This window comes from Bufo gargarizans, chromosome 6 (assembly GCF_014858855.1).
Source record: "Bufo gargarizans isolate SCDJY-AF-19 chromosome 6, ASM1485885v1, whole genome shotgun sequence".
NCBI classification, from domain to species: Eukaryota; Metazoa; Chordata; class Amphibia; order Anura; family Bufonidae; genus Bufo; species Bufo gargarizans.
In genome coordinates this window covers 345,996,105-346,018,510 of record NC_058085.1, presented here as the reverse complement: position 1 = coordinate 346,018,510, position 22,406 = coordinate 345,996,105, and the positions used below count along the sequence as shown (strand labels likewise).

Below are 22,406 nucleotides of genomic sequence, written 5' to 3'. Positions count from 1 at the left end.
AACCCTTAAATTTGAAAAAGGGGGATGAACAAAGGGACCCCTAATCCTGCCCGCTGCCACCTCCTTCTGCAGCTTCTCCCTAAGGGCCTCCGGAAACTCCCTCGCCGATTTAAGATTGTCCGAAAGAACCAGGGATCTATTAAGGACAAAAGGTATGAAAAAACCCTCCGAAAACCCCTTCCGCAAAACGTCCGCCGCCCTCCTATTGGGGTACCGGTCTAACCAAGGGGCCATCCTTTCCACGCTGACCGGAGTCCTTCGGATCAAAGGACGCAGCTGGCTTACCCCCTCGACGCTGGGATCTGGGGCACCTACCAGCGGGATGGGAGCCCCCGCAGGCCGAACATTCGTGTTTGTACCTACACAATCCAGCGTATTTGCAGTGCCCCTCATTGTACAACCAACATGCACCCGGGCGTCTAACGGCCACTGGACCCTGGGCAGCCGAGGCCCCAGCGCCAGTGGCCGCCCCTGGAAAGGAAGGAGGACGAGGCGCCGTCATCAAGCGGAGCCAGACATCCGTGGCCTTCGTCCCCCACCCCAGCTCAGGCTGAAGCGCCAAACGCCTACGAAATTCTTCATCGTACTTCCACCAAGCACTACTCCCATGCGCCTTATACGCACTATAAATAGTATCCATGTAAATAAACAACTCCGCGCAGCGCTCTGGATGCTTCTGCCCCATAACACATCCCAACACCACAAACGCCTGCAACCAATTATTCATCGTTCGTGCAACCTTCATCCGTTTATCATAGGGCTTATCCACAAAACGCCTCTCCTTATCCACCCCATGCTGATCGACCGACACCAAGGACCATATGTCCACATATTGGTGAGACCAGATCTTCTCCCTAACTGACTCCTCCAAATGAGCCCCCAAAGGGCTGACCCCACAAAAGCACGAATCCTTATGGATCCCCGCTAACACCACAGAGGCCTTCGCCACCTGCGGAGGAGCCACCACTGGAACCTCCGTCCCTCCATCAACCGGAACCGCAAGGGGAACAGGTGAAACCACGGGCAACCTATCCAGCAAAGACTTCAATAAAGACTCTAAACCCGCACTACCCCCACCCGCTCCCCATGCCCCCACATATTGGTACTCACCAGGAACCGGGATCGCCGACGGAACCACCGCAGGTACAGGAACAGCCTCCCTGTGTACTGCCACCGAAGCCAGGCTCGGGACCCTGGAAACTTCACCAACCGCCAGTCGTCCACGCCCGGAACGCAGTGTCCGAACAGACTCTTCCGATACGCCCGAGGATCCCTCTGAGGAGGACGGGGAACGCCACCTGGAAGATCTGGACCGCCTGCTGTACTGGGAGGACCTGGAATGCCGACTGGAACACCGCCTCTGGCGGCTGCGCCCCCCCCCCGCCTCCTGCCCTCTCTGGAGGAAGTGGGGGACAAAGATCTCTCCCTGCGTCTGCCCATTTCAACTGCAGGAGCCGCTGCAAAAGGAGTGGGAGGGATTTGTGAAAGGGGGGGGCACCAGGATCCAAAACTGCAGACCCAATTACCAACGTTGAACCCCCAGTAGGAGGGGCCCTACCCCCAGCCATGTCAACCCCCAAAGAGGGAGCTGAAACAACTAGTGCCGCCGAAGGGGGGCAAAGAGGGGAGGGAGGGACCACTTGTGAGGGTGGAGGAGTGATGGGGCAGTCATCTGCTGCCCCATCGCTAGATTCCCGGGCGCCCATAATGGCCGCACAACTCGCCTGCCACGCCGGGACACCAGCGCCCGCCGAGGAAGAAACCGGAAGGGGAGGGGCCAAGATGCGGCCTACTTCCGGGCCCGACCCCAACGCCGGCACACAGAGGCCGCGGGAAGCCGCCGCAACAACAGGGGAGGGAGACACATGCCGCAACCTAGCCGGGGGGCGGCGACTACGAACCGAGCGCCACGGCCCTTGAGGCACAACAGAGGGGCACTCACCAAGCGGCGTCTCTGGCAGAAGTAACGGGGCAGACACAGGAGGAACGGAGGCAGAGGAAGGATCGAAGCTGCGCAAAAAGGATCGCAGCCATCCTTCCCCCTCCGCCTGAAAACGCACCAGGAGGGAAGCGCGCAGCGCATCGTCACCTGCGGCCATCTCAAGAATCAAGCCAGCGGTAAGTACTTACCAACTCGCTTACCCTGTCAAGAGGAAGTCCTCTTCCCTGAACTCCCCTATATATACCCACCCTATTCCTCCTCCCACTTTTTCTTCACTCCACCTCCCACTTCTATTAACCCCTTCCTATCCTCCCTAAAAACCACTACCCAAGCCTATACTCCCCCTTAACAAGGGAAACATAAGGAGAGGGGAAGAGGGGACCAACAGTCCCTCATCACCCTCCTTATCCTGTCAGGTGCTCTCCAAAAGGGTTATGGGCACTGCTGTAGCCAATAAATGACCTTAGCGCTAACTAGGGTGGCCACTGGCTTCACTCTAGAAAGTTAGACCTCACCAGCCATGCCCCAAACCATGCCGCCAAACCGCTTGAAGCCACGGAGGGAAGAACTTTCAGACCGGAAGGTGAGCTGGGGGCAGCCCGGGGCGATTCTCTACCCTTCAATCAGCCATAAGGAGCCATGTCTGCAGCTCTATTGACTGACTGGGGGTCAGAGAAGCCTCAGTCAGTTGCTGCAGCTCACGCTTAGACAGCGCAATGCTGCTGTCTGAGCGTGAGCTACTGAAATGGGGGACATCCCTGTTTCCGCCCAGGCACTGTGCCGGACGGAGGACAGGGAGCCAGAAAACCGTACTTTCCGGCCTAAAACTGGACGTCTGGCCACCCTAGCGCTAACGTGTTCCCGAGGCATGTCACTGCTGGGTTACAAGCTGCTTGGAGACATGTCACAGCAGAGGGCAGTCATTGACTGCAGTAGTGCACATTCGAAAATATTTGTTTTGATCCGAATTTATTTGCGGCGAAGCACGTTAAAAAACGTCTATTTCCGGGCTGCAGAGAGCCTTTATAGTGGTATAGAACACTGTGCCTTGCAGTAACACGCATAGGGAGTCTGCTGTGGTACTGAAATAATACTGTGAGCCAGTATGACACGCAGATGACAGGCATCGCTCTTAGAATCACTGCACACTACACTTATTTGGGCAATCACTGGGCCAAAACTGACCAAATAACTCAAGTGTGAACTCAACCTTACAGGTCGATGTTAGCATCCGGTATAAAGAACCGTGCAGAGGCCCAAGATCGTAATATAGCGTGAAAGAGTGCACTTCTTTTACACCGTCATCAGCTGATTCCACATAGATGTTTACAGAACTTGTTATATTAAACGCTTATACAAGTAGAGCCCCCTGACAGAGTGGAGAGGATGTCAGCCATAAGTTTCTGTTGACGTCACAGATTATTTTGCCCTTCCTCTGATCCATCAGAAAAATAACCCCCAAAAAACGGATTCTGTCTGTGGAGCATCCCCCTTCACTCGGTTAGTATTTGGTCAGTAATCTATGAGTATTGCTAATGGCAAAAAAAACAGGAGTGGATCCAAAACAGAGATGACACGTGAATGGAATATATGTATGTCTTCTGTGTTTTGTACCCACTCCTGCTTTTAGCTACCAAATCATAAGCTAATTCTGATGGGACCATACAGGCCTTACAGCTGCTACACAGACAGGATCTGGCAATTATTAAATAGGATTATAAATAATGGGTTAAGGGGTAGAGAATACTAAAGTCCAGCTAGGTAGGATCTGTTGTGTGTCTCATTTTTTCTTCCTTCTGACAGATCAGAAGAAAGGTCAAATAATTGATTATGTCAGCCAGGCTGAAAGGCAAATCAGTGGCCCAGTCATGAAGCATAGAGGGTGGGAACAGCATGAGAAGCGCACAGAGTGGCCCTATGACATAGTGGTGAGGTAGAAGAAGCATGAGGAGACCACAGAGTGGCACAAGGCACAATAACAGAGTGTGGAGGTGGCAGCAGCATCAGGAGGCCACAGAGTGGCACAATGACAGAGTGTAGAGGTGGCGGCAGCATCAGGAGGCCACAGAGTGAATAAGATGTGCTTTAACTGCAGACTGTCAGCTTTAATTTGAGGGTATTTACATCCAAATCAGGTGAACGGTGTAGGAATTACAACAGTTTGCATATGTGCCTCCCACTTGTTAAGGGACCAAAAGTAATGGGACAGAATAATAATCATAAATCTAACTTTTACTTTTTAATACTTGGTTGCAAATACAATGGTTTACATCTTGTGGTGAACCCTCTGTATTAACTCTGGTAAAGTCTGCTCTTGATTGTTGACTTTGACACACATACACCTACCTCCTGGAGAGTATTTTTGATCTGGCCAACTGTTGTGAAGGGTGTTTTCTTTACCAGGGAAAGAATTCTTCGGTCATCCACCACAGTTGTTTTCCGTGGTCTTCCGGGTCTTTTGGTGTTGCTGAACTCACCGGTGCGCTCCTTCTTTTTAAGAATGTTCCAAACATTTGTTTTGGCCACGGCTAATGTTTTTGCAATCTCTCTGAAGGGTTTGTTTTGTTTTTTCAGCCTAATGATGGCTTGCTTCACTGATAGTGACAGCTCTTTGGATCTCATCTTGACAATTGTAATTGTAATTAGGATAATGAGGGAATAACACACACCTGGCCATGGGACAGCTGAGAAGCCAATTGCCCCATTACTTTTGGTTCCTTAACAAGTGGGAGGCACATATGCAAACTGTTGTAATTCCTGCACCGTTCACCTGATTTAGATGTAAATACCCTCAAATTAAATATGTCAGTCTGCAGGTAAAGCACATCTTGTTTGTTTCATTTCAAATCTATTGTGGTGGTGTATAGAGCCAAAAATTTTAGAATTGTGTTGATGTCCCAATATTTATGGACCTGACTGTAGGTATAGATGTTTTCACCAGTCCGACTGGGAGCCTGCACTAGGCAACTGTGTTTAAGAATATTCCTTTAAGCATGCGCATACTACTGTATTCATTTTGTTGTCCACAAAACACGGATCCCAAAAAATATGGATGACGTCCGTGTGCATTCCGTATTTTGCAGAACGGAACAGCTGGCCCCTAATAGAACAGTTCTATCCTTGTTGGTAATGCGAACAATAATAGGACATGTTCTATTTTTTGCGGATCAGACATATGGAAATGGAATGCACACAAAATAACCTCCGTTTTTTTTTTTGCGGACCCATTGAAATGAATGGCTCTGCATACAGTCTGCACAAAAAAACGGAATGGACACGGAAAGAAGGGCTCAGGCACACAAACAAATAATTTTTCAGTGTCTGTTCCGTTTTTTTGCAGCCTGTATGCAGAACCATTCACTTCAATGGGTCTGCAAAAAAAAAAGTTAATGACTGCGTGCATTCCGTTTCCGCACGGCCATTCCGCAAAAAAGGTAGAACATGTCCTATTCTTAATAAAGGGATAAAGGACGGCTCACCTCTGGTTTGGGATGGCAAGGTGCACCAAAATAGATGTTGTACCCAATCACCAAGAACAATAGTATTAAAAAGAAGTAAAATGGGCACTCATATATCTAGATCACAAGGTAGGCAAAGTGACTCAAATATTAGTTTATTAATAGCGATAAGTTGAACAAATTTATATGAGCAATAATAATGTACCCTAAATAGAACTAATTTCCCGAAATCAGCATAAAATGGTAAAACTTATAAAATTGATAAAATAAATATTACAACTGTCCACTGTTATAGCTGATAAAAGATCCAAGTGTCCAATCCAGTGTTAATAGGTCCAGTCTGGCATTAGTAGATGTAACACAGTACTTTTGTCTTCTATTATCTACAACAGTGGTTTACAGCAAATATATCTCCAGAAAATAAATAAATAAATCAGTGAGTGAATAAATAGATGAATAATAAGTGCACAGTGACTAATAGTGACCAATGGGTAAAATGCAGCATAAACTGCTACATAAAATCCACTGGATCAAAAATATATAATTATAAAACAATAGGTGAGATAATGTGTATGATAAATATATAAATATATTTCTGAAGAGTCAATAAAGTGGCTGTATACCACTGATGCCGCAGTGTTTCTTTAGTAGTAGAACATGTGGCCTAAAATCCTGGTTTGGTCCGTACAATTGTCCACAAATATATTCAGTCTGAGCAGATATCTGCCTGAATAGGCTGTATGTTTGAACAACCGCAATATAAGCAGCAGGATACTTGGGCAATGTTATAAATATGTCCAGCAATGTTGCGCAATATTCAAACAGCAAATCAAGATGTTTGGGCAGCAATATACATATATCCAGCAGTGTTATGGAGCTGTATGGCTCTTACTCACATATCGTCCTATTCCCACCGTGGCGTCCCACGTAGTGTAGAAGCAAACAGGACTTGCCTTTGGATAACACAGCTGAATTAGCTGTTAACGATGCTGTATCCACCCGGCTGTGAGCAGAAGTGCTGGCTGTGTCAGGCTGCAGATCCACGTCCAATGTCTTTGCTTGAGGTAGATGGATATTCTGCCTCTTTGGATCGATAATAATAGTCCTTTTAGAAAGCGCTTTCAATCCAATCCCGTACAAAGTTGTTGCCGGTGAGTTGTCAGATCCAATTGCTCCTTGCCAGACGCGTTTCAAAGGCTACCTGCCTTCTTCCTCAGTGGCTAACTGAGCCACTGAGGAAGAAGGCAGGTAGCCTTTGAAACGCGTCTGGCAAGGAGCAATTGGATCTGACAACTCACCGGCAACAACTTTGTACGGGATTGGATTGAAAGCGCTTTCTAAAAGGACTATTATTATCGATCCAAAGAGGCAGAATATCCATCTACCTCAAGCAAAGACATTGGACGTGGATCTGCAGCCTGACACAGCCAGCACTTCTGCTCACAGCCGGGTGGATACAGCATCGTTAACAGCTAATTCAGCTGTGTTATCCAAAGGCAAGTCCTGTTTGCTTCTACACTACGTGGGACGCCACGGTGGGAATAGGACGATATGTGAGTAAGAGCCATACAGCTCCATAACACTGCTGGATATATGTATATTGCTGCCCAAACATCTTGATTTGCTGTTTGAATATTGCGCAACATTGCTGGACATATTTATAACATTGCCCAAGTATCCTGCTGCTTATATTGCGGTTGTTCAAACATACAGCCTATTCAGGCAGATATCTGCTCAGACTGAATATATTTGTGGACAATTGTACGGACCAAACCAGGATTTTAGGCCATATGTTCTACTACTAAAGAAACACTGCGGCATCAGTGGTATACAGCCACTTTATTGACTCTTCAGAAATATATTTATATATTTATCCATACACATTATCTCACTTATTGTTTTATAATTATATATTTTTGATCCAGTGGATTTTATGTAGCAGTTTATGCTGCATTTTACCCATTGGTCATTATTAGTCACTGTGCACTTATTATTCATCTATTTATTCACTCACTGATTTATTTATTATTTTCTGGAGATATATTTGCTGTAAACCACTGTTGTAGATAATAGAAGACAAAAGTACTGTGTTATATCTACTAATGCCAGACTGGACCTATTAACACTGGATTGGACACTTGGATCTTTTATCAGCTATAACAGTGGACAGTTGTAATATTTATTTTATCAATTTTATAAGTTTTACCATTTTATGCTGATTTCGGGAAATAAGTTCTATTTAGGGTACATTATTATTGCTCATATAAATTTGTTCAACTTATCGCTATTAATAAACTAATATTTGAGTCACTTTGCCTACCTTGTGATCTAGATATATGAGTGCCCATTTTACTTCTTTTTAATACATGTCCTATTCTTGTCAGTTTTGCGGATAAGGATAGGCATTGTTATAATGGATCCACAAAAAAAAATAAAAAATGATGCAATACACAAAGAAAAAGGGGCGTCAGTCAGCACATCACAATGTGCAGGCGCATGTTGCCATGGCTAGAAATGCAAATATTATTTTTTTCTTTGATGCAATACAGATGTCACACAGACGTCATCCGTATTTGTTTGTGGATCAGTGTTTTGCCGACCACAAAATACATATGGTCATGTGCATGAGCCCTAAGGAACATCTAAAACATTTGTTTTCCTTACATTATATAACCATGTCTAATACCTGTACAGCAGTGGGTCTTGGCCTGTTGTCAGTTCCCACTGGCAGCGCAGTGTTTGTAGGTTACGCACTGTGGCAGGCTCAGCACTATGAAGTGCCTTTTTCGCTGTGGTATTAGAAGAATTTTGGTATCGCTGACATTTTAGTTTAACCAAACTGTCTATTACTCTGCAATTTCTCTAGCGACCGTTCTATGGAAACAGTAGGTTTAAAGAGCACACCAAATGCTTGAAATAACTTATTTATTAACGTCAACTTTTCTTCATATATAATACTGCCGCCTCCGCAGCAGATAGTCCATGTACAAAACACCAGTTGCATAAAGTATCATAAAATGTTGGTATACATAAGATGGTGGTTCAACTGTTCAATCTTGTCATTCAACATAAATAGTGGATATATTACTCTCTTGAGTATCTGTACTCTCACTTTAAGTTATTTAAACACTTTATGATCTCTCTGAGAGGTATAGCTGAGGTTAACCAATAGTTCACTTGCTCTACTTGGTTTGTAGTTTGCTCTATACAATTGCTTATGATCTGGTATGAGCAGTTCGCATTTCTATGCAATTTGTTTGGATTGTATGATTGTATGGCTCAGTAATTCATTTATATGGTGGAACTGTAAGTAAGCATACATATAGCCAGTTCAGTATACAGTTCTAATCACTACATTAACAATAGCAACTTATATAGCTGTTTTAAATACCTATTTTGGCCTCTTGCTTCCATAAAACACAGCTCTTAGTGGAGTGTGTGAGGAAGAAACCGGCACTCCAATTTGCTGAAGGATGTTTTCTTTATTGGTCACTTATGGGGGACACGTTATAAAAAATTATTTAAAAGTAAAATGGTAATGCTCCCATACTTACATTGCAGTTGGTAAATTAGGCACAATCAGATCCTGTCCCAGAAGCACTACCAACCCAAGTGGTAACACCCTTTCATGGGCAGGGCTTACATGAGCCCCACTAATTTTCAGCCCAAAACAACCCGAATTTTCAGGGACTGGGGGTCATTTACTAAGGGCTCATGCACGCAACCGTATGTATTTTGCAGTCCACAAGATCTGCAAAAAATACGGATGATGTCCGTGTGCATTCCATATTTTGTGGAACAGCTGGCCCCTAATAGAACAGTCCCATCCTTGTCCATAATTCGGACAATATTAGGACATGTTCTTTCTCTTTGCGGAACGGACATACGGAAACGGAATGGACACGGAAAGAAAATACTTTTGTGTGCATGAGCCCTAAGCCCAAGTTCACACTTTAGGTATTTGATCAGTTATTTCCATCAGTTATTGTGAGCCAAAACCAGTAGTGAAGCCTCCACAGAGATCAGATGTATTGGAAAGATTCCCTCCTGTTCTGTGTTTTTGACCCGCTCCTGGTTTTGGCTCACAATCACTGATGGAAATAAATGAAGTGTGAACTTTACCTCACAGTTTTATGCCCCTTTTTGGCTTTAACTTGTTGCACTACCCCTATCTTGCAACTTTTTTACGTCATGTTTGACACATGGGAGTGCAGAGCCTTGGCACATATACTAGTTTTATGCCAGAAATCTACTAGCATAGATTTTCAAGCAGGTGCACGGACTACTAAAGATGCGTCTTGTTTAAGGTGCACGTCCCATCATAAATTAGGCGCATCTTCCGGCAGCACCACCGGCGTAAAAGAAACGAAAAAGACGTTCAAAAAGTGAGTCTTAATAAATACAAATTAGAGAGAGTCCCTGCAAATACGAGAACGTTGACAACTATGCGCTCCTATCTTCTCATCTAGACAACTGTAAGTTGTACCTTATACTCCAGACGCAAAGTCACTGTTTCTGTCCGGCTGGACTAACATAACATGGTGGCGTGCACAGCAGAGCCTACAAGTCAATACTGTGCCGCGAGAAAGAACAAACCTAAACTGGTGGCGCACAATCAATAATGTACAGGAAGTTCAAAATGGAGTCAGTCGCCTCTACAATTCCACTGATTCCAGAATGTGCCTTTATGACGTCAGTAGACTTAAAGCACGCCTACTATCATATACCAATTCATCAAGCCTCTCAGAGGTATTTAAGGTTCTCGGTGAGAGATCCCAGGGTTTCCCTCCACCACTTTCAATATGTGACTCTTCCTTTCGGCATATCATTAGCCCAAGAGTTTTCACCAAACTAGTGGTGGAAAATAATGCCTTTCTACTAAGAAAATGAGCGAATATCATTCCCTATCTGGACGATTTCCTAGTAATCGGCAACTTAAAAGAAGAAACCTACAAGCTCACAAAGGATTTTTTAGACACCCTCTCACATCTGGGCTGGTTGATAAATCAAAAAAAAAATCCACATTCACTCCATCCACAAAAATAAGATTCCTGGGCATCATGTTAGAGTCTGTATCCCAGAGGACTTTTCTATCCCAGGACAAAGCAAGATCCCTCAGACAGAAGATAATAGGTTTTCAAAAGCTCCACAGATGCTCTATTCGGAATGCGATGAGCATTCTGGGTATCCTAACCTCTTGCATAAATTCAGTCCCATGGAGTCAGGCCGACACTAGAATCACGCAATCATGGATCCTAAAGAATTGGGACAAGAATCAGTCATCCCTAGACAGGAAAATCAACATTCCACTTACAGTCAAAATAGACCTAAACTGGTGGAGAGAAGAAGAAAATCTACTTCAGGGCACAAGCTGGCTCAATATTCCAGAGGTCCAAATAGTGACCGACACCAGTGCTTCTGGTTGGGGAGCTTAGGCAGGAAGCCCTTACTTCCAGGGAAACTGGTCAGAGATCAGGCCATTACCTTTTAAAGAACAGACACCTGAAGATCCTTTTGGACAACTTCACAACGGTGGCTTACTTAAAACATCAGGGCGGCACAAGATTAATTTCCCTGGCAGAGATAGCAAGAAGAATATTCTCTTAGGCAGAAACAAACGTTTTCTCCTTAACGTCAGTTCATCTAAAGGGATCAGAAAATCTTGAAGCAGACTTTTTAAGTCGGCAAACATTAGATCCAGGAGAATGGATATTAAAACGCACAATCTTTAAAAAAAAAAATAATAATCACTCCCAGGTGGGGACTACCAGAAATAGACTTACTTGCTTCAAGTCGAAATGCTCAGGTACATCAATTTTGTTCCCTAGATTCCAGGGACAAAGCGTGGGCTGTAGACGTCCTTTCCATAAGATGGACCTGGGACCTGGTTTACGCATTTCTGCCATTTCCACTGATTCCTCGGGTAATACAGAAGATCCAGAGGGAACCAGAAACAGTAATCTTAATAGCTACTCACTGGCCGAAGGGAAGCTGGTTCTTAGCCCTGAAACAGATAGCTTTGGAGGAACCTTGGGTAATACCCCTCCAGAAAGAAATCCTCTCTCAGGGGCTAATAATTTATCCAAACCCACAAATCTTCAATCTATCTGTATGGATCCTGAAGGCAAATAACTCAGAAGACAGGGTCTCTCAGACAAATTAATCCTCACACTCAAAGCAAGTAGGAAAAAGGTTACAGCGGCTATTTATCAAAAAATCTGGAAAAGGTTCTGCAGTTGGCTAGGAGAAGATCATCTGAACACCTCTTCACCTGCCATAAATAAAATACTAGATTTGCTGCAGAATGGCCTAGAACTAGGGTTGAGGCCTAGCACCCTTAAGGTCCAAATTCCAGCTCTAAGCGTTTTTTATGATACAAGTCTGGCCAAGCACAGGTGGATAAGAAGATTTGTTAGAGCAGCCTCTAGATTAAGACCGACCCTGAGTTCTAGGATTCCTCAGTGGGATCTCAACATGGTATTAAATGGTTTGACTAGAGCCCCCTTCATCCCTCTATCAGAGATCTCTATCAAACATCTATCCTACAAGACTGTTTGATAGGGTGAAATTCAAGCCCTTTCCTGCAAAGAACCATATCTTAGAATTTATGAGGACCCGGTAGTGTTGAGGTTAGATCCAGGTTTTCTCCCTAAAGTTGTATCAAATTTTCACTGTGACCAGGAGATTATTTTACCATCCTTTTCCAGCTCTCCTAGAGACACGGAAAAAGATACCATCATACAATATTCTAGTTCAGTTTGAAGGACGAAACAAGGGAAAAAAGCTTTCTAAGGCTTCAATAGGCCGCTGGATTAAATCTACTATAGATTGCTGCTACTCCCTTCAGAATATGTCTTGTCCTGTAGATATCAAAGCTCATTCTACCAGAGCAACTGCTTCTTCTTGGGCAGAGAAAGAGGGTGTTTCCCTAGACCAGATTTGCAAGGCTGCTACTTGGTCTAGTAATACCATGTTTTTTAAACATTATAGCCTTAATCTTTCCGCCTCTGCAGATTTAGCATTTGGCCACAAAGTACTGTAGGCAGGTTCCCACTCTATGTAGATATCCGTTAGTTCTCACTTGTGGCCGTCATGGTGGATGGAATGGAAAGCCGTAATTAGACTTACCGGTAATTCCGTTTCCTTGAATCCACCATGATGGCCCATATATATTCCCTTCCCATAAAATAAAAAAAACATATATAAGGAGTTACATTATATATAAATATATTGACAGCGTCAAGATATCTAACTATTTGGGTATAATGTAATACTCAAAGGGGAACACAACCATTGGTTCACATTCCTTGGTAATTTAAAAACACTGAGGCAGGAGAGGGGTGGGGGCATTTTAAACTCTGTGTATTCCTGCCCCTACAGAGGTCAAGGGTCATCTCTCACTTGTGGCCGTCATGGTGGATTCAAGGAAACGGGATTACCAGTAAGTGTAATTACAGCTTTTAGATGGGAAAAAGGACTTCAGGGAGGACTTTTTTCAGTCTACAATAATGGATGTAAAAAAAAAAATCTTTTGTTATCTGTTCTTCTGATGGATCAGAAGAAAGAAAAATGAAACAGTGATGTGAACCCGGCCTGACATGTCTGTTCGCTGTTTACTATTGTATGTCGTGTGGGCTGGTTGCTGGATACTTGTTAATGTGTAGCTAGGGTCATTTCTCCGTGTGGCAGTGCACATTCACTTTGGTCATTGCTTGTGGTTGTATATTGCACCACCCTGACATGTATATTTCCAGTCTGGTCCTTGTGCGGTTAATTCCACTGTCTGATTCTGCACAGGTTGTGCTAGTTCAGTCTGCTCTACATGTTCCTAGTTCTGTGTCAGACTGATGTATGTTGCTGAACTCTGTGTCTTGAGTTCTATAACCTGCCCTGGTTGTGCAACTTTAATGTCTACAGTCTTTGTGTACTTTTCTGGACTCCCAAGTTTAAGTCTGAATTTTGTCTAATTTGTGTGTACGGCTTTTCGTCTGTATTCCTGTAACTGTTGTGTCTGTACAGTGCCCTGTTACACCAGTGTGAGAATCTTGTGCAAGTTTCTGCCTAGTCGTCTTCACCATTGTTGTCCAGTATCCAATGGTGGGAATCCAGCCCTTGCAAATTTACTAATTTTATGCCAGGAAAAAGGCATAAAAGTTGCTAGAAAACCACCCCAGCTAAGGGCTGGCATAGATTTTCCAGCAGGTGTATCTTCCGTCAGGAATACCGGTATAAAAGAAACTAAAAAGACTTTAAAAAAACTTATGGTCTTAATAAATGTCCCTCTGTGTGACCATGTGCCGGTAGTCTAGGTTCCCATTCCCTTTGCACACTCTTGGCATTCTCTTGATGAGCTTCAAGAGGTAGTCACCTGAAATGGTCTTGAAGGAGTTCCCAGAGATGCTTAGCACTTGTTGGCCCTTTTGCCTTCACTCTGCGGTCCAGCTCACCCCAAACCATCTCGATTGGGTTAAGGTCCAGTGACTGTGGAGGCCAGGTCATCTGGCGCAGCACCCCATCACTCTCCTTCATTGTCAAATAGCCCTTACACAGCCTAGAGGTGTGTCTGGGGTCATTGTCCTGTTGAAAAATAAATGATGGTCCAAATAAACGCAAACCGGATGGAATAGCATGCCGCTACAAGATGCTGTGGTAGCCATGCTGGTTCAGTATGCCTTCAATTTTGAATAAATCCCCAACAGTGTCACCAGCAAAGCACCCCCACACCATCACACCTCCTCCTCCATGCTTCACGGTGGGAACCAGGCATGTAGAGTCCATCCGTTCACCTTTTATGCGTCGCACAAAGACACGGTGGTTGGAACCAAAGATCTCAAATTTGGACTCATCAGACCAAAGCACAGATTTCCACTGGTCTAATGTCCATTCATTGTGTTCTTTATCCCAAACAAGTCTCTTCTGCTTGTTGTCTGTCCTTAGCAGTGGTTTCCTAGCAGATATTCTATCATGAAGGCCTGATTTACACAGTCTCCTCTTAACAGTTGTTCTAGAGATGGGTCTGCTGCTAGAACTCTGTGTGGCATTGACCTGGTCTCTAATCTGAGCTGCTGTTAACCTGCGATTTCTGAGGCTGGTGACTCGGATGAACTTATCCTCCGCAGCAGAGGTGACTCTTGGTCTTCCTTTCCTGGGGCGGTCCGCATGTGAGCCAGTTTCTTTGTAGCGCTTGATGGGTTTTGTGACTTGGGGACACTTTCAAAGTTTTTCCAATTTTTCGGACTGACTGATCTTCATTCCTTAAAGTAATGATGGCCACTCATTTTTCTTTACTTAGCTGCTTTTTCTTGCCATAATACAAATTCTAACAGTCTATTCAGTAGGACTATCAGCTGTGTATCCACCTGACTTCTCCACAAGGCAACTGATGGTCCCAACCCCATTTATAAGGCAATAAATCCCACTTATAAAACCTGACAGGGCACACCTGTGAAGTGAAAACCATTTCAGGTGACTACCTCTTGAAGCTCATCAAGAGAATGCCAAGAGTGTGCAAAGCAGTAATCAAAGCAAAAGGTGGCTACTTTGAAGAACCTAGAATATGACATATTTTCAGTTGTTTCACACTTTTTTGTTATAGTATATAATTCCACATGTGTTAATTCATAGTTTTGATGCCTTCAGTGTGAATATACAATTTTCATAGTCATGAAAATAAAGAAAACTCTTTGAATGAGAAGGTGTGTCCACACTTTTGGTCTGTACTGTATATATACATAGCGCCCACGAAAAAGTAGTCCATCTCCAGCGATAGTATGAGAAGACGAACGAGCCAGTGGATTGCTAAAAGATGTCCCCGTTCAGGTCTCTGCATCTTTGGGCATGTTGGATTATGTTGGCTGATACTGTTTGTGATGCTACAGAAGAAAAATGTCCTGCTTTTTCCAACAAGATGGGGCAACATGCCGCACCTCACGGAACTCACTGGATGGGTTCATGAACTGTTTACGGAGGAGCGAACTGAGAACAAAGGGTTTTGGCCACCACGTTCCCGAGACTTGACCACAACGCGATATTTATCTGTGGGGAAAATGAAAAACAGAAAGTGTTCGCTAACAAGCCACATCCCATGGATGAACTGAAGGAGAACATCACAAACACTATCCGCAGCGTCACTGTTAAAGAGCAGCAAGCCGCTCAGCTAACATAATCCAACAAGCCCAAAGAGATGGAGACCTGAACGGGGAGCACTTTCAGCATTTTTTGTGACTTGTAGGTAATTAAAAAAAAAATCCACTTGCTCGTTCATCTTGTCATACTATTACTTGAGGCGGGCTACTTTTTCGTGGGCTACCATGTATATATAGTAGGATTATTATACAAAAAGCCTGGTAAAAATCTGACATTTGAGTCTTGTCAGTAATGAGAGCGAAGTACAGTGGTGGCTTTATAATCAGAGCTTGTACGTTTCAATTGGCCCACCAGAAGATCTGCAGATCCATCGATTGTTCCAAGTTTCTGATCAATTTCCAACCACAACATGGCCCATGAGATCAAAGGATAGCCTTAATGTCCCCAGTGTACTCCAATCTCATACTGCTTTGTAGGTTCCATATCTTGGAGATCTGTACACTGGAGAGAGGTCTCCATGGTCTTGGTGAGAAATTAATTCCATAATCTTATGTATTACAAGAAAAAGGGGGCACCATCTAAAATTAGTTGGGGGGGGGCGGGGGATCAAAACCTGTGTCAGGAAATATTTTTACATTGAAAGAGTAGTAGAGGCTTGGAACAAACTTTCAGCAGATGTGGTTGGGAAATGGAGAGCAAGTGAATTTTAACTTGGGCTAAACACTGGTCTATCCTAAGATAAATAATCAAGATGGACAGGGTTGCCAGCCACAGTTTTTCAAAAATCGCGACAGACAGCAATATTTTTTTTATGGATAAATTAGAAAATTATAATGAATGATAAAGATAAGTAATACATGTGTATGGCTCAATATACTGATAAGAACTCATCACCAGCATTTATCGTGAGCTATAAAATGATATTTACCACCAAAATAATCTAGTCAAATGCCACAAAATCATAGACTCCTATATTTTTTTCCACAAACATAGCAAAAATTTGCCTATTTTTTGGGACTGTCCATAAATTTCTGGATGGTTGGCCACCCTATAAATGGACCATATGTCGTTAATCTGTGTTTCTATAAAAAATAAAGTCACGTGACCAGAATACAAAGAGTACGTTACTCTAGGAGCCGCCTTCTGAGACTGTTCAGGATAAACTCTGCAGTTAGGAAAGTGATTAACTATAGTCCAATAGGTCTCTGATTAACTGAGATGTCCCTTCAGTAGGGTATAAACTGGAGTGGGTGTGGGGAAGAGACTTTTAAACTGCTTTTAAACTCACTGGGTGGATGACAGTGCACTGGTATAAACCATGAGGATTATCTAGGCATGTAATAATCCAACGTCTCAGTGTTGTCCTAGGTACGGTGGACGGGTGGCAGAAGGCTGTTCTCCTTACCTCGAAACATGTCCGAGGCTCTAGATGACTACTGCGGCTCTGTGTTCTGGGTAAGTTATCTTCTTATTTCTACTTGTTACGATTGTTCTGTATAGACTGGCAGTTTTTTTCTAAGCACATGGGGTCAATACATAAGAAAATATGTTGTCTGAATCATTTCTGCTTCTTTTCACACCAAATATGCAAATCAGAATAAAAAATAATTTAAAAAAGTTCATGGTGCTAGAAAGAGTACGTAACTCTAGGAGTCGCCTTATGAGACTGTTGAGGGAAAACTCTGCAGTAAGGCCTCTGCAGAGCGGACCGTGGAAACCCGGCCGGGATTCCTGCTGACAGCATGAGCGCACTGCGTCATTGGTTGCTATGACGCTGTGTGCTTCATGCAGCCGCTGCTGTACAGTAATACACTATACTGGCTTTATTATCATTGATGTTAGGAGCCAATGAAAAAAATTCAATAAAAAAAATCTCAAAACATTGGGTGACAAGGGCAAATTACTAGTATTATGGCACCTGGTATGGGTTCCTAGTATTAAGGAGGATCTGTCACCAGGAAATTCACTGATAAGGGGTTCCTGGAGTTTGACCCCACCGTTCAGATACTGATTGTATATCCTGAGCAGATTCCAACTGTATTCTACAACAACATCAGGTTCTCTCAGGTTTCAGGTTCCCTCTACAGTACGGTACAATGTTCTTAGAACTTCCAGTTTTTAAATGACACCCCTAAGAGGTATAAAATGGTGGAACGCCAATCTGTATTACTTCTCTCTGTTGATTTAGCATGGGACCACATTGGCTCACCAAACACGTGTTGTTTGCATAGAAAAGGACACACATGAAAAAACTATTTCCCTTTGGCAGCACCCTCTTTAAACAGGATAATTCCCTGCCCACCATGAAAAATAAGATTAGGAATAGTTTGAGGAACACAACAAATATCAAGGTGATGAGTTGGCCTCCAAATTCTTCAGATCTGATTGTGGATCCATCGGATTGTACTGGAAAAACAAGTGGAATCCACGGAGGTCCCACATCGCAGTGTACAGAAACTAAAGGATCTGCTGCTAGATAGTGACAGGACACCTTCAGAGGACTGATGTGGTCTATGCCTGAAAGGTTCAATGCTCTGTTGGCAGCACAAGTAGAGTTGCCACCTGACCAACTTAATTTGTATTTGTGGCAGGAGGCCAATGTTAAATTTATTTTTACCAGCACATTGAAGCACCAGTATGTAATTCCTTGCTCTGCTCTCTAGCTGACACCATATCTGGGGTCGCTATATAGGTTAGGAGTCCCTGCTCTGCTGTTTGACCCCATATATTGAGTCAGCACTATTGTGACGGTCACGTACACTACACACAGGGGGAGGATAGTGACCACTGCGCTCCACCCTCGCCCCTGGCCTTGCCTACTTGCCTCGTAAGTCCTAATGAAAGAGGACAACTAGACGGCAGTCCCTAACTTAGAATACGTGCTGGGAAGACAGACAAGACAAATAACGGAATGTGAACGGACCGGGTCAATGCCTAGAGAGCTACGTAGTACTAAGGAATGAGCGGAGAATAGTCAGGAAATAGCCGAGGTCAAATACCAGGAGATAAACGAAGTGAAACAGGAGTCCGCAAAGAATCGTCAGGTGGAAGCAGGGGTCAGGATACTAGGAGAGATGCGCAGTACAGGAAGAGCAGGCAAAGGATCGTCAGGGAACAGGATCAGGTAGTATTCAGTAGTCCAACACAATGCCAGGAACCTAGAATTAACAGGCAACCTGTGGCCAGCAGGCTGCCTGTATTTATTAGTGGGGTCTGAGGGTCAGGTGACGTGGCCAGCATCACATGACCAACAGACAGACAAGTCGAGCACTGAGTGATCAGCTCGGCGCTCAAGGCAGACCTTGGAGCAGGGAGCCTCTCAGCTAGCAAAGCCGCCCTGGGAACGAGGCCAAACACAGATCCTCACTCCCGAAGCTAAGCAACAGGTCTGCGGCTGATGGGAGACCGAGTGCGCGTTTGGCGCCCCGTGACAACTATGATAATTAGGTGGGAGTATCCCCAAGTACTGTGAGGGCCTGAGGATACACCTATTGCACCCGCACTGAATCCGGACCCATTCACTTCAATAGGGAAGTTCAGATGAGCGGTGATTTTCACACATCACTTGTGCGTTGCCTGAAAATCGCAGCAAACTCTATATTGTGCGTTTTTCACGCAACGCAGGCCCCATAGAAGTGAATGGGGCTGCGTGAAAATCGCAAGCAAGTGCGAATGCACCGTGATTTCAACACATGGTTTCTAGGAGACAATCGGGATGGAGACCCGATCTTTATTATTTTCCTTTATAACATGGTTATAAGGGAAAATAATTGCATTCTTAATACAGAATTCTTAGTAAAATAGTGATGGAGGGGTTAGAAAAAATAAATTAAAAAAAATTTAACTCACCTCATCCACTTGTTTGCGCAGCCTGGCTCGTCTTCTTTCTTCTTCTTTGATGACCTGGGAGGAAAAGGACCTTTGGTGACATCACTGTGCTCACCACATGGTCCGTCGCATGATCCATCACATGGTCCATCACCATGGTGATGGACCATGTGATGAGCGCAGTGACGTCACCAAAGGTCCTTTTCTCCCAGGTTCTCAAAGAAGAAGAAAGAAGACGAGCTGGGCAGAGCGAACAAGTGGATAAGGTGAGTTTAATTTATTTTTATAACCCCTTAATCACTATTTTACTAAGCATTCTGTATTAAGAATGCTATTATTTTCCCTAATAACCATGTTATAAGGGAAAATAATAAAATATACACAACACCTACCCCAAACCCGAACTTCTGTGAAGAAATCCGTTTTCTGGTCTGGGTACCAAACATGGCGATTTTTCTCACACGCGTGCAAAACGCATTAAAACGCTTTGCACTCGTGCGGAAAAATCGTGCATTTTCCTGCAACGCACCTGCATCCTATCCTGCCCTCACACGTGACGCCCGTGTGAAAGAGGCCAAAGTGTCACAGCCAGGTCTTGGACCCAGTACCTTCTTTATGGGAGAATAAAGCACTAGACAGTGAGCCACTGGAAGTAATAGGAGGATTTTCTCTGGCTAAAAACAGTACACTGTATGTTGGGGTTTGTTTAGTTTTTTTTTCCTAAGAGGATAAAAGCAGAAATATAATATTATATTTTTTTTGCTAACTGCAAAACATTTACTGGCACAAAATAAGTTACAGCAAGAAAATTTAGACTAGAACCTTCAGAATCACAGGTGCATATCCATGAAGCAAACATAAATACAAAAAACAAGATGGCTGCACACTGTTATATATACACAAACAATAGAGCTAAGAAATGGGGGTCATTCTAGATAAAAGTGGTACAATACCGACTATAGATGAGTAATGGAAGCTCTTAGCGCACATACGTGTCGGGCCCATCTACCAGGCGTCAAGGTGGCTTCCGCAGATGGGTCCCTAACACTAAATATACTGCCTCACTTTGGACTTACTTAAGCCTACAATACTCAGGGCAGTGTAGGAATCCATCTTGACGCCTGGTAGATGGGCCCGACACGTATGTGCGCTAAGAGCTTCCATTACTCATCTATAGTCGGTATTGTACCACTTTTATCTAGAATGACCCCCATTTCTTAGCTCTATTGTTTGTGTATATATAACGGTGTGCAGCCATCTTGTTTTTACAAAATAAGTTACAATTAGGGATGAGCGAATCGACTTCCCATTAAACATCCGAAGTCGATTCGCATAAGACTTTGTTAGAATACTGTTCAGAGTGAGCGCTCGGTACAGTATTAGAATGTATTGGCTCAGATGAGCCAAAGTTATTACTTTGCAAAGTCTTACGAGACTTCAGGTAATAACAGAACTCTGGTTCTGTTCCAAGGTACCACTTGCCGTAAGTTGGGCCCCCACCAACCTAATATTGATGGCCTTTTGGGTCTTGTAGGTTTAGGCTGATACTGGCTTGACTGAGAATATCGCCAAATTGTTGCAAAAATTTTTAATTGTTACATGTATTGAATTTATGGAATCGGAATAGACCCTAATTATGTAAGTTTGTATCAAGGATGGTTCATATAATATTTGTATATAATGAACTTAAAACCTATCTTTATTATAGAGGCTGGGTCTGTATTTAAATTAGGGCCTGACCTGGAGTCTGAATTTATTTTGGAGTCGGAGCCTAGGGTCTTTATTCATGTTGGGGGTCTGATCTGGAGTCTGAATTTATTTTGGAGTTTTGCTCTGTGGTTTGAATCTATTTTTGGGCCTAGGGTTGTTTTGAGACTTAGTCTGGGGCCTGCATTTAAAGTAGGGTCTGATCTTGAGTCTGGATTTATTTTTGTCTGAGCTTAGGGACTTTCATGTTCGGGGTCTGATCTGGAGTTTGAATTTATTTTGGAGTCTGAGCCTGGGGTCCTTATTCATGCTGGGTGTCTGAATTGATTAGAGTCTGAGCCGTGTGTGTTTTTTACATTACTTGTGATTGAAACACATTAGTTTAGGGGGTGTCCTGTATCGATGGATGATAGGATGTAAAAAATATTGTACACTGGACGTCACTTCTTTAGGATCTACCTGATGCCACTGTTCATAGGAAAGCAAATATGATTGCCACTACGTAGAAGTCATCTCTGGTCTACAAAGCCTGGAGTCCTGACTCTTCTTCTCTTCACAGAATTCTTCTCTGCTGGAGAGACCTGATCCGGATTTGCCGATATGTTTTCAGCAGACAGTTCTGGTTTGGATCCCTCTGATCTTCTTTTGGCTTTGTGCACCTTGGCACCTCTTCAATTTGTGTAAATCCGACTCAGTGAAATCCCCTATTACTAAGCTGTATCTGACCAAGCAGGTAAGTCACCCAGACATTAAAATCCTGACAAAAGAGCACTTGCGCCTGTCGACCTGATCATAAAATGGCTGTTCTTGTGCAGGATTACAAAAAAAGGTTGGCTTGCTTTTTTTTTTCTTTTTTCCTAAAAACAGTGCCACATCTGTCCATAGGCTGTGTCTGGTATTGCAACTCCTCTGTATTCTAGTGAATGCATTGAACTGCTATACCAGACACAACCTGTATACAGATGTGGCGCTGTTTCTGGAGAAAAAAAAAAATCGAACTTTTTTTACTAATCCTGGACAACCTTTACATTTTTACTTAGGCCTCGTGCCACACGACTAGGAATTTCCTGAACCCGAGTTCGGGAAATGTTTTTTTTTTTTTTCAAATCAATATCTGAAGTTATTATGCGAAGTCTCGCGAGACTTCGTGAAGCAATAACTTCAGCTCATCGGAGCCAATACATTCTAATACTGTACGGAGCGCTCGCTCCCTACAGTATTGAAGCGAAGTTTTATGCAAATCGACTTCAGATTTTTCAGCCGAAGTCGATTCGCTCATCCTTACACACGACCATATATGCTTTAGTATGTTTTGCGATCCACAAACCGCTGATACCAGCCGTGTGCATGCCGCCATTTTCTTTGTCCCTTCTACAGAAATGTCC

The 22,406-nt window shown here is 43.7% G+C and overlaps 1 protein-coding gene across 1 annotated transcript in view; it reads left to right on the top strand.

Annotated features, from left to right (window-relative positions):
• The first annotated feature begins 16,705 nt into the window (after positions 1 to 16,705).
• The window catches only part of LOC122941130 (ATP-binding cassette sub-family C member 2-like), a 143,278-nt gene continuing 137,577 nt past the window's right edge, over positions 16,706 to 22,406 (top strand). The window contains exons 1-2 of the mRNA XM_044298156.1: positions 16,706 to 16,941; positions 21,581 to 21,754. Of these exons, the coding sequence (XP_044154091.1) occupies positions 16,900 to 16,941; positions 21,581 to 21,754 (216 nt within the window). The 5' untranslated portion in view covers positions 16,706 to 16,899. The remainder of the gene's footprint in view (positions 16,942 to 21,580; positions 21,755 to 22,406) is intronic.